The sequence below is a fragment of the Hyla sarda genome, chromosome 4 (assembly GCF_029499605.1).
Source record: "Hyla sarda isolate aHylSar1 chromosome 4, aHylSar1.hap1, whole genome shotgun sequence".
NCBI lineage: Eukaryota > Metazoa > Chordata > Amphibia > Anura > Hylidae > Hyla > Hyla sarda.
This window is the reverse complement of record NC_079192.1, coordinates 49,109,533-49,126,559: the sequence shown is the minus strand read 5'-3', so window position 1 is coordinate 49,126,559 and position 17,027 is coordinate 49,109,533. Positions and strand designations below refer to the sequence as shown.

General features: G+C 44.7%; 1 protein-coding gene across 2 annotated transcripts in view; it reads left to right on the top strand.

The window, feature by feature from the left end:
- Nucleotides 1-15,082, top strand: part of LOC130367883 (A-kinase anchor protein 8-like) — a 54,630-nt gene extending 39,548 nt beyond the window's left edge. For both annotated transcript variants that reach the window (XM_056570840.1, XM_056570839.1), the window contains exons 8-14: nt 1,416-1,557; nt 3,795-3,900; nt 4,992-5,122; nt 5,484-5,579; nt 9,162-9,290; nt 13,308-13,493; nt 14,154-15,082. In XM_056570840.1, coding sequence (XP_056426815.1) covers nt 1,416-1,557; nt 3,795-3,900; nt 4,992-5,122; nt 5,484-5,579; nt 9,162-9,290; nt 13,308-13,493; nt 14,154-14,162 — 799 coding nt within the window. In that variant the 3' untranslated portion in view covers nt 14,163-15,082. The remainder of the gene's footprint in view (nt 1-1,415; nt 1,558-3,794; nt 3,901-4,991; nt 5,123-5,483; nt 5,580-9,161; nt 9,291-13,307; nt 13,494-14,153) is intronic.
- The last annotated feature ends 1,945 nt before the right edge of the window (nt 15,083-17,027 follow it).

Here is a 17,027-nt window from a genome sequence, read left to right as displayed (position 1 = left end):
AATTTATCAACCCATGGAGGTATGGATATGGAGTGACACTCAAAATCAAAGTGGAAAGCCACACTACAGGCTGATCCAATTTTGATGTAATGTCCTTAAAAAAAGGCAAAATGAGCCTCAGTAGTGTGTGGCCTCAACGTGCCCGTATGACCTCCCTACAACACGTGAGCATGCTCCTGATGAGGTGGTGGATGGAGCGAGACATGATGTCCCAGATGTGCTAAATCGGATTCAGGTCTGGGGAACGGGCGGGCTAGTCCATAGCATCAATGCCTTCCTTTTGCAGGAACTGCTGACACACTCCAGCCACATGAGGTCTAGCATTGTCTTGCATTAGGAGGAACCCAGGGCCAACCGCACCAGCATATGGTGTCACAAGGGGTCTGAGGATCTCATTTCGGTACCTAATGGCAGTCAAGCTACCTCTGGCAAGCACATGAAGGGCTGTGCAGCCCCCCAAAGAAATGCCAACCCACACCATTACTAACCCATGGCCAAACCGGTCATGCTGGAGGATGTTGCCGGCAGCAGAAAGTTCTCCACGGCGTCTCCAGACTCTGTCATGTCTGTCACATGGGCTCAGTGTAAACCTGCTTTCATCTGTGAAGAGCACAGGGCACCAGTGGCAAATTTGCCAATCTTGGTGTACTCTGGCAAATGCCAAACTTCATGAATGGTGTTGGGCTGTAAGCTCAACCCACACTTGCTGACGTTGGGCCCTCATACCACCCTCGTTGAATCTGTTTCTGACCGTTTGAGTGGACACATGCACATTTGTGGCCTGCTGGAGGTCATTTTGCAGGGCTCTGGCAGTGCTCCTCCTGCTCCTTTCACAAAGGTGGAGGTAGCGGTCCTACGGCCTCCTCCACGTCTCTTGATGTACTGGCCTGTCTCCTGGTAGCGCCTCCATGCTCTGGACACTACACTGACAGACACGAAAAACCTTCTTGCCACAGCTAGCATTGAAGTGTCATCCTAGATGAGCTGCACTACCTGAGCCACTTGTGTGGGTTGTAGAGTTCTTCTCATGCTACCACTAGAGTGAAAGCACTGCCAGCATTCAAAAGGGACCAAAACATCAGCCAGGAAGCATAGGAACTGAGAAGTGGTCTGTGGTCACCACCTGCAGAACCACTCCTTCATTGGGGGTGTCTTGCTAATTGCCTATAATTTCCTCCTGTTTGTCCCAATTGCACAACAGCATGTGAAATTGATTGTCAATCAGTGTTGCTTCCTGAGTGGACAGTGTGATTTCACAGAAGTGTGATTTACTTTTTGTGTTGTTTAAGTGTTCCCTTTATTTTTTTGAACAGTGTATAAAGCGCAATGCTTTATACCTGATAACTAGATATATACAGTATAGAACATAAAATTAAAAATTAGAAACCAAATAACAAAAGTTGTCTGTCTTTCAGGATCCAGTTTTTCTGCTCTCTATGTAAGTTCCGCACATTCTACGAGGATCAATGGAACAATCACCTGAAGACCAACCTTCACGGTCGGCATCTCAGCTATTTGGAAAAGAAGCTTTCCAATAAGGGGGCAGACTTCATACAGGTATACTATAGGATCTCAGTCTCCTTATCACATCTAATTTTAGGCTATCCTACAGATAAAACAGTAATTTGCATTCAGCCTATTCATGGATGTGTATTAAAGGGGTACTCCAGTGGAAAGTAAATCTTTTTTTTATTTTTTTTTATTAAAATCAACTGGTTCTGGTGAAACAGATTTGTAAATTACTTTTATTAAAAAATCTTATTCCTTCCAGTACTTCTCAGTTGCTGTATGCTCCACAGGAAGTTGTATTTCTTTCTGGATTTCTTGTTAGTCTGACCACAGTGCTCTCTGCTTACACCTCTGTCCATGTCAGGAACTGTCCAGAGCAGGAATAAATTCCCATAGCAAACCTCTCCTGGTCTGGACAGTTCCTGACATGGACAGCAGAGAGCACTGTGGAAGGATACTAAGATTTTTAAATAGAAGTAATTTATAAATCTGTCTAATAATAATAAATATATTTTCCAATTGTTCTACCCCTTTAATGTCCATGTCATTGTAGACCTAAAGACATTGAAATTTGTCCTCAATTTCAGTCCAGCATGCTGTGCTCTGTATAGTCATTAGATGGTAGATAGAGACTGCTGCACAGTCTGCAGACACCACAGCAACTAGTTACTACCAGAGTCAGTAATGAAAGTGACCATGTATGCGATCATTGCTGGAAAGACTTCTCCTGAGTCTCTTAAGATTAATTAGCAAATTTAGAAATATGCCATTAAGTAAATCCATGGTAGGCAACTGGTTCCTTACTGTTCCTGGCTTGCCTCGTTCCCCAAATAACTTTTGGCTGTCATTGCATAATGGGAGTTGTAGTTTTGCAATAGCTGGTAAGCCACAGGATATGCCACAGGAATGATGTATAAAATGGTCACCATCCTTTTTAAGAAGCTTTGTAGAAATCAATAGAGCAGCCTGGAACAGGCAAAAAGAGACAAGAGCAGCAATTCAGGAAGTAGAATGCACGTGCGTGGCCTAAGATAAGTGGAGAACAATAAAATAAATGGCAAGAAATTATCAGCAATTAATCAGCTACATATTGAACACCTATGAAGGAACAGGCACAATGTAATGGCACATGGGAAAACACCATAACATTTTAATATGAGAGGACACATACAAGAGTTATTACTAATTTTCTATAACGGAAAATAAAAAAGAAACCAAAAAAGGCAGCCTACACAGAGGTCGATGGAAGAAATCATTGTAGTCAAAGAACTGCCCAGTACTGGTCTATGTCTTCCATGCTGCTGCTTCAGATTGTGTGCTCTACAGATAATGGACAGCCTCTTCTGTGTGTGTGCAAAACATGCCTTAAAATTCAGATACTCAATTAAAAGATCACATACACATCTTAACATTGAAATTACAACTCCAGAAAGAAGTTGTTGAATTATGGATTTGACATGATCGATAGAGATGCTAATGTGCTAATGATATGCAAATGGTTTAAAGCGTTACTGTCAATTAAAGTTGTTGATCACTCCTAGTCTTACTCCTAAGTCCCGCTGTGATCATGAGCTATTAGTTTTGAAAGCGGGTGGCTAAAATTTCCGTACATTTCTCTGCATAGAGAATTTCAGAGAAATGTACGGATCTCAAGGGCAGCTGGGAAGTGGGGTGTAATGCTGCCGGCCTCTCCAGCTAATAACTCACAATTGCAGTGAGTCTTGGGAGTGAGACTTGGTGCAGTCAACAACTTTTGACATGTCTGATCAACATGTTAAAGAAAAAAAAATGTTAGTAACACTTTAATTTTGTTGTCCCCTTTATGGAGTCACTTATGGGAGGTGTGTGTGTGTGTGTATATAATGTGAGGGGTGGACTCCCTTATGGGAGATACTGTATATATGTGAGGGGTGGACTCACTTATGGGAGATACTGTATATATAATGTGAGTGGTGGACTCACTTATGGGAGATACTTTAGGTGCTTGGAAATAAGATCACTTGCAGATCTTAGCTTCCTTCTTGGTCTTGTAATTTCATTGTTGAGGAGTGAAGTATAACAAACCCTCAGCTGTAAGAAGTATCAGGTCTGTAGACATTTTTAGCTCTGTTTACCCAAGAATGTTTCCATTTAAGAGCAAACTGGGACCTTGAGATTGGTGAAGAATTGATGTACAAATATCTATTAAAAAGCAGCAGAACTTTACTCTGTTTATTCTTTCAGCTTTATTTATTTAGGTTTTCCAGGCCCTTTTCCTCTAACATCTCTTTGCATCTTTGTTCCAGGCGTATGTGGAGAATGGCTATAAGAAGGCAAAGTATCATCGTAAACAGGTTGAAGATCTCAACGCTAAAATCCTCCAAATACATCAGAGTCATGACCTCACCCTAGGTAGTGACAAAGCCTCTTATGTACTGGAGACCCCCCACCACCACTCCTCCAATGAACATGGGGAGACCTTTTTGTAGCAGATAGTGTACAGCTGAGGTTGTTGCCTATAGCAACCTATCACATTCTATCTAATTTTTTAGTAGCTGGTTTAAAAAATAAATAAATAAAGCTATCTGGTTGCCGTGAGCAACTGCTCTACATTCCCTATGCACCATTTTGGATTGATCTTCCCGATTGCTTCTCTTGCTGTTTCCCACCCCGGCAGTATGTAAGGTCTGTGAGACCTTCATGTAAGGATTTTTATTGGTAACTGACCTGTGTATCTGAGGGTTGTGGCGATCTAAGAAATAGATTCTGTGGATCCTGTGGGGGTGCTGTGGCATCTAGTCACGTGTCTTGGGGCTCTCCTAGGAGCCCATAGAGTCTAGCATGGGCAGTCAACCATTGAATGACTAATAATATTGTTGTTGTGACATGCTTAGGATATTCACAGGCAAATGCATGTAAGTACATACATCAGTGTTTTCCATCTCGTGTGTCTCCAGCTGTGGCAAAACTACAACTTCCAGCATGCCCGGACAGCCGTTGTCTGTCCGGGCATGCTGGGAGTTGTAGTTTTGCAACAGCTGGAGGCACCCTGGTTAGGGGGAGTTGAGTATGGGGGAACAATGGAAGACTGCAACCAGCAAACAGCAGGAGGCACCCAAGTCTGGATCATTATGACAAACATTAAAATGAAGAAAAAAATCCTATGTACAAATCTGTATAATACATCTATAGGATCATTTATCATGATGGGTGTATACTATAAAAAACTACATTAAGTACAACTTTTTGCACACAAAATAACTCGAATAAACCTACATTGAACAGAATTCAGAAATTCTTGTGACAAACTTCTAGCAGATGTGGTTTGTAAATCCCCTGTAGGTGACTTTAAATGTGCCCGGGATAAGCATATATATTATTTCCTTGCTACTTGTCTCTTAGAACAGATATAAGGGCAGACTACATGATCATGTGGCATCTTTGTGATCACAATTGTCCTGGCCATTTTGGAGTGAATTACCCAATTTTGTTTCTTCTTGCAGGACTGGGCATGGACAATTATGTGAAGAAAGTTGACCTCGCTCATTGTGATGCATGTGACGTATTCCTCCCTATGCATTCGTTAACCCTACAGGAGCATATTAAATCTCCCTCACACAGAAATAACAGCAAGGTGAGTCCTAAGTTTAACACTGGGGGTATATGTGTTTAGGCCACACATGGATGGGTATTGGCCCAGTAAACCCAGGATTTACTTATAGTCAACGACTAGACGTACAGGGCTGCCATTAATGTGGCATTAAATTTAGAAGCCATGAGAGGAAACTGTCACTTAGTTTGTTGGGAATTACTGTATATAAATCAGTATGTAATGAGCTCCCCCTAGTGGTGACAGTTGTGTGAAGGGAAGCATGTGATCTGGAGCTCTGCAAAGAATTATGAATTGAAGGTGCCCATAATTGTATGTCAAACTTTTAGCCCCGACAAACCGTCTATTGAATACTCGCTGACTTGTCTTCCTTCTGTCTTTCTAGGACATGATATTATACGCTAAAAAGAGAGCGTTTAAAACCGCGATGAGTATCCTGGGTGACAAGCGTAATAAGCAAAGAATGGAGCAGTTCAGAAAAGTATAAATGTTACTGGTTCCTTATATAATATGCCTAAAGATGTATTCCTGGATAATCAAACATTCAAATTTATATATGCTCTATTAATTCCCCACACCAATTTTAAGAGCTCGGCTTGCTGTCGTGAATGGAAACCTTCTTGTATACATGAAGAGGCCTAATGCCTGTGCAGACCTAAGATTGTTTTCATACTGTGTTATGACGTTGTCCATCGGATATGCATGGGCAGCATACAGATGCCCATAGGTTTCCATTCTATGCGGTGTGTGTGTGTGTGTGTGTGTGTATATACATACATTGGGGCAAAAAAGTATTTAGTCAGCCACCAATTGTGCAAGTTCTCCTACTTAAAGAGATGAGGGGCCTGTAATTTTCATCATAGGTATACCTCAGCTATGAGAGACATAATGAGAAAAAATCCATAAAATCTATTTTTTTTAAAATAATTTATTTGCTAATTATGGTGGAAAATAAGTATTTAGTCACCCACAAACAAGCAAGATTTCTGGCTCTTACAGACCTGTAACTTCATCTTTAACTCCTTAAGGACTCAGCCCATTTGGGCCTTAAGGACTCAGCAAATTTTATTTTAGCATTTTTGTTTTTTCCTCCTTCTAAAAATCATGACATTTTTATCCACATACAAGTATGGAGGCTTGTTTTCTGCGTGACCAGTTGTCCTTTTGTAATGACATCACTCATTTCTCGGTCACTCTTCTTAGGGGGACGTCTATACTGATGGGTATATGCTATTGCCACTAGGAGGCGCTGACACTAGGAAGTGAGGTAATCAGTTTTAGCTAGTGTCAGTAGGAGGCAAGACACAGGTCTGGGAGCTCCACAGACCTGGTCTTTTTTTAATTTTTTAGTAAGGGCTGTTTAGTTAGGTTCTTATTTCTCTTTTGTTTCCCTCTTTCAGGTGGGGTTTAGCGCAGCATGGCACTACTTGTTCCCCCATATGCGACAACGGGGCACGGAACATAAGTGTATGGGCAATCAACCCCTTATCACCAACGGCCAGTGCCTGGAGGTTGTACCCTGGGTCTGGGTCCCCCACTGGCCCTGCTCGCCCAGCTATCTTAGCCTGGTATGATGCATCGTGGCCTAATGCTGACTGAAGCCATCAAGGGGGGAGTATGTGGCAACTGAGGCGAGTATGCCCACCCCATTACTGCCACTTCGTGGTTAGTGTTCCGGATCCCCATGTCCAGTGCAAGGTCTCTGTGGAAGTGTCCTTGCGTGGGCAGGGACTGGACCTGATATCAATATGCCGGACAGTAATCTCGACTGTCACTTATCTCGCAGCTGCCACCTCCGCGGCTGGATTCCGGTATTCCACTGCTAGTGCGAAGTATCCACAGGAGTGACCCGTTTTCTACTATGGACCCGTACCAGTAAGGTAGACAGTGGTTTGCGTGGTTTCCCTCTGCCGCCTGGCATTCATCAGACAGTTGATGTACCTGCGGCTGGAGTTCCAGTACCCCACTACTAGTGCGTGGTGTCCGATGGAGTGCCCTGTTGTATACTATGGACCCATACCAATAAGCTAGACAGTGATCTGCGTGGTTTCCTTTTTTATTATTATTTTTTTTTTTTTTTTTTTTTTTTTTACACTTATGTCCCCATAGGGGACTATTTATTGCAATCACTTGATTGCAGATACTGTACAGTGCTATGCATAGGGCATAGCACTGATCAGTATGATCAGCTATCTTCTGCTCTGGTCTGCTCGATCGCAGACCAGAGTAGAAGACCCTAGGAAGGCGGCGGAGGCAGGTGAGGGGACCTCTGTCTGCCATTCTCGATGATCGGATCCCCGCGACAGTGCATCGGGTGATCCAGTCATCCAATTTAGTGACCGCACTGCCGCAGATGCTGTGATCTTTAGTGATCACGGCATCTGAGGGGTTAATGGCACACATCAGTGCGATTGCTGATGTGCACCATTACAGGCGGGTCCCTGGCTGCTGATAGCAGTCGGGACTTGCCGCGCATGACGCGAGCACCCACTGGTGCTGGCGGTCATGTACAGGACGTAAATGTACGTCCTGGTGCATTAAATACCCACGTACCAGGACGTAAATGTACGTTAAGGGGTTGAGTCCTGTCCTCCACTCGTTACCTGTATTAAATGCACCTGTTTGAATTTATCAGTATAAAAGGCACCGGCCCACAACCTCAGTCACAATCCAAACTCCACTATGGCCAAGACCACAGAGCTGTCGAAGGATACCAGAAACAAAATTGTAGACCTGCACCAGGCTGGGAAGACTGTATCTGCAATAGGCAAGCAACTTGATGTGAAGAAATCAACTGTGGGAGCAATTATTAGAAAATAGAAGAAATACAAGACCACTGATAACCTCCCTCGATCTGGGGCTCCAAATCTCACCCTGTGGTGTCAAAATGATCACAAGAACAGTGAGCAAAAATCCCAGAACCACACTGGGGACCTAGTGAATGACCTGCAAAGACTACCAACAGTAACACACTATGCCACCAGGGACTCAAATCATGCAGTGCCAGTCATGTCTTCCTGCTTAAGCCAGTACATGTCCAGGTCAGTCTGAAGTTTGCTAGAGAGCATTTGGATGCGAAATAGAAGAGTATTTGGAGAATGTCAAATGGTCAGATGAAACTAAAGTAGAACTTTTTGGTAAAAACTCAACTCGTTGTGTTTAGAGGAGAAAGAATTCATCCAAACACCATACCTATTGTGAAGCGTGGGGGTGGAAACATCATGCTTTGGGGCTGTTTTTCTGCAATGGGACCAGGACAACTGATCTGTGTAAAGGAAAAAAATAAATGGGGCCATGTATTGTGAGATTTTGAGTGAAAAACTCCTTCCATCAGCAAGGACATTAAAGATGAAATGTGGCTTGGTCTTTCAGCATGACATTGATCCCAAACACGGCCAGGAGTGGCTTCGTAAGAAGCGTTTCAAGATCTCAACCCCATAGAAAACCTTTGGAGGGAGTTGAAAGTCCGTGTTGCCCAGCGACAGCCCCAAAATATCACTGCCCTAGATGAGATCTGCATGGTGGAATGGCCCAAAATGCCAGCAACAGTGTGTGAAAACCTTGTGAAGACTTACAGAAAATGTTTGACTTCTGTCATTGCCAACAAAGGGTATATAACAAAGTATTGAGATGAACTTTTGTTATTGACTAAATACTTATTTTCCACCATAGTTTGCAAATAAATTCTTTAAAAATCAGACAGTGATTTTATGGATTTTTTTTTTTCTCATGTCGCTCATTATGTTGCTCATTAGGTCGCTCATACCTATGATGAAAATTACAGGCCTCTCATCTTAAGTGGGTGAACTTGCACAATTGGTGGTTACAGCAGAATTCCGCATGCAGAAATCCTGCCGTGTGAATAAACCCTAATAAAGGGGAACAGTGAAATGTTTACCTGCTGATATTAGTGAAGACCGCACTTTTCTAGTACATATGGACTTAGACATTTGTATGTCCAGATGTCCCAATTGACCTCCTGTTTGTGTCTCTACATCTCACCAAAATTGACTCCTAATTGTAGAACTAGAAATAATTTCCTGTTTTATCTTTGCTGTTTTAGGGTGAAAATCCCTTCATATATTTTGATGAGAACATCATAAGCAATTTAGCACCAGAAGGCAAAGATTCGGGGGAGATGGCATGCATTACACTTTCCGACTCTGAAGGAGAGGAGGAGGAGGATTTCCAGGTATAGTCTACACACATAATATTCTTTACTCAAGTTAAAGCATTTCACTAATGTAATTATTCTTAGAATAATGTAGTTTTCTCGGTCGGCTCCATTGAGGGCCACAGGAACTGTGGGTAAATCTTGCTGCCACTAGGAGGCTTGAAACTAGGCAACATAAAAAGAAAATCGGCCCCTCCTGGCAGGATATACCCTGCCTACTGGCTACGAGCTAATCAGTTTTAGCTTAGTGTCAGTAGGAGGCAGACACAGGTCTGGAGTTCCCCAGATATGGTCTTTTTCTTATATTTTAGTCAGGGACGTTTAGTTCGTTTTTTTTTTTTTTTTGGTCCTTCCTTTTATTTCCAGTTTTCAGGTGTGGGCTCAGCAGCATGGCGCTACCTGTTCCCTCTTTTGCGATGAAGGGGCACAGTACATAGGGTATGTGCTGTTAAACCCTTCTCGCCAGTGGCCAGCACCAGGGGTTGTACCTAGGGTCCAGGTCCTCCCACAGTCCCTGCTCATCTTGCTGGCATGATGCAAGTGACAGCTGGTTGAAGATCTATTTAGGGGAGTATTGGCGGGTCAGGTGAGTATTGTCACCTCCTCCCTATCACCCTTCTTTCTTCTGGGGATCTTTATCTATGTGGGCCAGGTTTCTATACAGGTCTCCTGTGGGAGGGTACATGGTCTGTACAGGGACTGATGAGGTGCATTACCACTGAGGCATCCCTTGGAGGAGTACCTGCCTGTCTCTCGTTCGCACAGCTTCAGCACCGCCACTCTGGCGGTACTGCTGTCGGGCAGCGGGTCCGCCCAGCACTTCACTCTCCTGCACTTCCTGCATTACTGTCCGGAGGCGCGGCCATCGCCTTTCAGTTTCGGCCGGCCTCTCTGCCAGATGGCCGGAACTTCAGGGACAGTCCTCTCTGCGGCCGTGGGAGCGCGGCCCGCCATATAGTTCTCTCAGCCGTCCCTTGGGCAAGGCTGTCGGGACGCAGGGTTCTGAAAAATTTAGGCCCCGGCTCCGGCCTTCTATGTCTGGCTCGAACTCTGCCCATTATTCTATTAGAGCACTCTTGGCACAGCGCTCCCACTCCTTCTACTCCTCATTCTCCTATGAGCTGCTACCACACGCACCAAGAGTCACCCCCCCCTACTTATGAGTGTGGTTTGCGCGCTTTTGGGGTTATTGCCGTGGCCCCCCCATCCCTGCTTCAATAATTTCCCTGGGGGCCATGCTACTCCCCTCGGGCTTCACCTCTTCAGGCTTTCCTCCGGTCAATCACTCTCTCTCTCCCCCCTTGGCTGAGTGACTGCTGCACTGCTGTGGACTTCTGCTCCTCCAGCTCCCTCTTCAGGACGCAGGAACCTGGGTGAGACTGCTCCAATTTTTTTCTTTGCTGACTTCTCACTAGTGCTATGTCCTACCCCAGACCCGATGTTCCCACCAGACAGGTGGCTTCAGCCCTAGTCACTTACTAATAATGTGTGGGCTGCAAATCTAAGATGCCTGGGGGTTCCGCTGAGGCAACTTGTCCGGCCTGTTCTACTTCCCCGCCCAGGATAACCCCTCAGAACGGGTGGTTTCTGCTACTACCCCAGAATGGGTCTCCCTTTCCCAGTCCATTTCTGACTTGGCAGGGGTCTCAAGGTTAGTGGTCACCGCTTTGGAGCGATCCTCCTTCTGACCTTCCTTCCAGGATGACTGCTCAGTCTCTCCTGCCCCCTTCCAGGCAATACCACAAACGCCCTAAGGTTCTGTCATTTGATTCCTTCAGGTCCCCTTTCCACCGGTCTCGCTCCGCGTCTCCAGCCTCACAGCGACACCCAGCCCAGTGGTCGTTCTCCCGGCGACCGTTCCGCGTCTCCACCTTCCCATTCTAGATCCCCACACCTTAGTCCAAATCTACTACTGCACGCTCTCTATCTCCTGGCGGATGAGGTGTCTGACTCTCCCTCGGATACGGAGGACCAGACTAACGTGTCTGACATGGTGGACAGTTTGGTGTCAGCCATTAGAGACACTTTCAATTTACAGGACCTTGGAACTTTGGATCCCACTCCTGAAGACGCTCCCCTAGGGTCTTCAGCCTTCATGCTGAATTCTACTCCCTCCTGGACGTGGCTTGGAAAACACCCTGAAAAATGTTTCTAAGGGAACAAGAAGTTGCAGGGGGTTGTTTCCGTTCTCTCAGTACTTGATCTTGAAGTGGTTGACTCCACCTAAAGTAGACCCTCCGGTTTCTCGACTCTAAATCTATGACACTGCCCTTGGTGGACGCAGCTTCCTTTCAATGATCCTGCTGACAAAAAGATAGAAAATCTTGCCAAATTCGCTTTTGAAGCAGCAGGTTCATCTTTTCTCCCTTTTCTCTTTTGCTTCCACTTGGGTCTCCAAGGCTCTGGCTGCTTTGCCAAGGTATTTTGTCTGGGCCAATGCCACGGCTGTATATCAATTGCCATAGAGGCACCCGCAGCTCATCGGCGATGGCAGAAGTCTCCTAGATCCTGCGCTGGATCTTGGAGTCCCGTCCATTTTGGCAATTCACATTCCGGGGGTGGACAATTGGGAGGTGGACTTCCTCAGCCGCTCCTTCACTGCAGAGATTTGCAATCATTGGGGGACCCCGGACATGGACCTCTTCGCGTCTAGTCACAACAGACAAGTCCCTCGCTTCGTCACAAAGCCTCACGATCTTCTGGCTCTTGCCAAAGACACGCTGGTAATCCCTTGGTCACCATTCGCCCTACCCTATCTCTTACGTCCGCTTCCCCTTCCTCGTAAGGAAGCTCAAGGCAGAAGGCATCTCGGCAATTCTTGTGGCCCCGGACTGGCCCAGAAGGGCGTGGTATGCTGACGTTGTACGCATGGTCTCCGATGTAATACTAAGTCTTCCAACTAGACCCAACTTGCTCTCTCATGGTCCCCTCTGCCACCCCATTTTACTGTCGCTGCATTTAACGGCGTGGCGGTTGAAACCGTGGTTTCAAGGTTTCAACCTCCAGGTTGTCCGAACCATGCTCAGAGCTTGCAAGCTGTCCTCCGCTAGGATTTAGCACTGTACCTGGTGGGCCTACTTCAGGTGGTGCAAGTCTGTCTTTCTCTCCACTTGTTTTTTCTTTTCCGCGGCTTCTTGACTTTTGGACCAGCGTTTGGTGCTCAGTTCCCTCAAGGTGTCGGCTCTTTCCATCCTTTTCCAGCGACCCTTGGCTTCCAACTCTCATGTCCGCACTTTTCTGCAGGGAGTGGCTCATGCAACTCCCCCATACAGGTCCCCAGCCCCACCTTGGGACTTGAACCTTGTCCTTGGCGCCTTGCAGTTCCCTTCTTCCACCTGAACGAGGATATAGTTCTCCCCTCTTTTTGCCCAGCCCCGTCCCACCCTTGGTCGCTCTACTGTCTTGATGTGGTCCGAGCTGTTTGGATTTACCTTTCGGTTGTCACCTCCTTTTCACCGGAGGGATTCCTTCTTCGTTCTCCCGGAAGGTCGTCGCAAGGAGCTTCCTGCTTCTAAGGCGACCATCTCGTTGTGGATCCGTTCTGCCATATCGGAAGCGTGTCGTTGCTAGGGGAAAGACCCGCCCTACCGGGTGACAGCTCATTCCACTCGTTCCGTTGGGGCCTCCTAGGCTCTCCGTAACAGGGCTTCTGCCTTACAAGTCTATAAGGAGGTCACTTGGTCGTCCTTGCACACATTCACGAAAATCTTCTCCTCCTTATACTTCTTCTCCTCTACGCCCCTCAATGCAAGTCTATGGGAGGGGGACTGACAACCGTCACGCCCCCTCCCATAGACTTGCATTGAGGGGGTGGGTTGTGATGTCACGAGGGGGCGTGGCAACCCCTGAAGCTTGCACCCAATGTTCAGAACTAATTGTGCTGAACGCTGGGGAGTGAAGTACCCCTTTAAAAAAATAAAATAAAAAATATATAAAACCTTTACACTGAAAGGTATTCTTAAGAAATAATTTCCAGTAGGGTTACATCACATCATAACTACCTGTCTTGTAATTCTTTATCATTGTTGTTTTTAGGGCCAAAACTCCTTCATAAATGAGGAGGAGGATGAGGAGGAAGAAATCAGAAGTCACTGCAGCACAGAGGTAGTACCAGAAACAGAGGAATCAGAGCAGATGCCATGCAGTACTCCCCCCGACTCCAAAAAGGACGAGGATGAAGAAGATTGTGATGGAAAAGTCACTGAGAAGGAAACTGCTTGTGTAAGTTTATGAAGGTCTTCAATTCTATATAATTTTTTTTTTTTAACAACTGGCGCCAGAAAGTTAAACAGCTTTGTAAATTACTTCTATTTAAAAATCTTAATCCTTCCAGTACTTATAAGCTGCTGTATGTTCCACAGGAACTTGTATTTCTTTTTGGAGTTATTTTCTGTCTGACCACAGTGCTCTCTGCAGACACCTCAGTCTATGACAGCAACTGTCCAGAGTACAAGAAAATTCCCATAGCAAACCTCTCCTGCTCTGGACAGTTCCTGACATGGACAGAGGTGTCAGCAGAGAGCACTGTGGTCAGACGGAAAATAACTCCAAAAAGAAATACAACTTCCTGTGGAACATACAGCAGTTAAGTACTGGAAGAATTAAGATTTTTAAATGGAAGTAATTTACAAAGCTGTTTATTTTTTAAATCAACTGGTGCCAGAAAGTTAAATAAATAAATAAATAAAATAAAACCTGGAGTACCCCTTTAACTTCAACTTAGCAGCTTGTTGATATAGTGACACATTATGGAGCCAAACTTTGTCCTATACATAAGGCTCACCCCCCACTTCAACAGGTTTATTGTTCTGCCCTCATTGATGTACTTTTAATCTGTAGGACTGTGAATTCTAACTTTCTTTTTCTCTTCCCTCCACCCAGGTTCTGTGATATCCAGTTCCAGGGTCCACTTTCCATCCAGGAGCTGTGGATCCATCACCTTCATCATCTCTGGCTAAAAAAGAACTTTTGTAAATCCTCCGGCCCACCACATGATCTGTCCTCACAGGAGCAGCATCCTGAGCCTCCCAAAACTCCAACATAGACCATCGGTATTTTATAGACCAGATACATAGATTGTGTTTGGTGGCAAACAACTTGTAACAGGATGAGGACTGACTGTAATAGAAAGGAAATATCTGAGCTCTGTGTGAAGATACAGAAGCACATTTTAAGGATTCATGAGCTGGTATTACAGTAGGAGGAGTGATGATGATCATAGAGCTTTGGCTCCAGAGGGAGGGGGGGTGCCAGAGAATGAGGAAGGTTTTGTTAAATGTCAGTTTTTTTTTTTTTTTTTTAAACTGTTAAGTCATGAAAGCCCCGCTACTTGGTCTCAGATAATGAAGAGTGTTTAATACAGTGTGGAAGAATAAAGCTGTGATTTGATGACTTCTGTCTGCTAGGTGGGTTTTTCACTGTCCAACCTACAGGCCCCTTATGTCTTTACTCAACCTTGGTTTGCTTACACATTATCTCCTTCCGTTGTGTATAAACTTGCCATTATGGTAATTTCATCTCCTACCAGTTGTGGAATGGAGAGCAGATGGGGATAAGGCCCTGTAGTAATTTGGATACCCCTACATGGTTTGGTCATGTTATCGGAGGGCTGGGTTTTGAACTGCAATTAGATATTGTGTATATTCCCCAGTCTTGCTATGTGGAAAGAGTCCAGAGCTTTAAATTATTCAGTACGGGGTTCACCCTATACTCCTTTCTATTGAATTCGGCTTTGTACTCTTTGATAAGTTTACTCAGTCAGTAGTGTGCGGCCACACAGTTTTGACTTAAAAAAAAAAAAAATACAATAATAAAGGGATATTCCAGGAAAATCTTATTTATTTATATAATATTTCTTGAGCGCTTCATTGTGGGACACAGGACCATGTATATGCAGCTTTCCACTAGGAGGCTGGCACTAGGCAAAAAAACAAGAATAACAAAAAGATACAGAAGCCAGCACTCACCATTAAGGAGTTACTTTATTGCAGGATACGGTGCATCAATAAAACATCAGTGGGCAGGGTGAAGAGGGTCGAGGTCTCGGGACAGCACTGTTTCGCGTGTTGCCTGCGCTTCCACTAGCCGATACATTGGCGTGGACACACGCACAGGTATTTACGTGTGCGGAGCGCGCCAAGGTGGTTGTCATAGAAACATATAAACAAATGGAATCTGTTAATTTGAGGAATAGAATTACAAGATTGGCAAGTCATTCTGCTCATGAATTACTTCAAAAAAGATTATTAACCATATTATATTTTTAAAATATAAAAATGGGAGCAATTAGTTGCGATCGTTTAAGCCAAGATTCCCGGTGGCACCTAGCTTAGCGATCCAACAAGCTTCTCTCTGCAGAAGTCTGTTACCTCTGTCTCCTCCTGAAATAGGAGGATCTACTCGCTCCAAGGCTGCAAATTTTAAACAGGTATGATCGTTGTTGTGGGATATTAACCTAGGAGTGCCATGTCCAGTTTGGATCGAGTGAAAATGCTTGCGGATGCGAACATGGAGTGGTCTTATGGTTTTGCCCACATAATATTTATCACAAGGGCATGTTAGATGTATGTATACACAACGAAAGATGTACGACAAGAGATGAATTTATCTACAACCGGAGTAAAAACACCTAGTTTTGTCAACTCGCCATGTTATAGGGACAGAATGAACAGTTTCCACATTCATAGTTACCTCTTGGGGAGTATTTAGTTAGCCAATTTGTTTTTTTTATTTTTATTATTGTTGTTAACATTCTTGGATTTTTTCAATTTGTCTCCTTGAGTGATATACTTACTAACACCTCTCCTCTAACCCATGTTCTAAAACTATAGCAGCATTACATACCTTCTTAAGGTCTCAGGTAGAACAGGGTTTCATTTCAAAACGCACTGCTGAAAAATTGCTACTTGACTGTCCAAAATATGCCAGATGGCATTTTAGACCTAAAGTCCACAAGTCGCAGAGCCAGCCCCCTGGTCGCCCAATTGTGGCGGGGATTGGCTCTGCAACCGAGGCATTATCACAATATCTGGAGTGGCTGCTAAAACCATTACTCAAAGAAACCCCTACATACATAAGAGAAACCTCCGATTTATTGGATCATTTAGACCATTTTCATTGGCAGGAAGGCTTTCAGTTAGCTTCTATAGATGTGGAGAGCCTGTACACCCGCATCTCTTGGGATGCGGGTGTACAGGCTGTACAAGAAATACTCCATGAAACTGAAAAAACACCTGAGTTTATTTCTTTTATTGGCAACTCTTTGCTTTTTGTATTGTCACATAACGAGTTCATGAACGGGGACAGGTCGTTTAGGCAGGTGACCGGGACCGCGATGGGGACCCCGGTCTCCTGTACCTATGCCAACCTGTTCCTGTCCATCTTTGAACGTTGTTATATTTTTTGTGAAAATAATCCATTTACAAAACACCAAATTATTTTGAGCTTTGTGGACGATGTGTTGGTCGTGTGGGACGGTCCACAATCGACTTTCGATAATTTTGTGCATTATTTAAACAATTGCAACACGGAAAAATATGCTGTTCACAGGTGTCTTTGGTGGGAACGAACTCTTTTCTTGATGTCAAATAAAAAATCGAAAACTATGTTCGCTCCCGCGAAGCCAGAGAGAACACAATCAGAGCTTACTCTGTCGTCCACCAGGCCATAACCAGTGGTCAACCGTTAATGCTTCTCTCGCTAGACGCCAAGAAGGCGTTTGATCGGGTGGGTTGAAGGTTCATGGAGGCCTCTCTT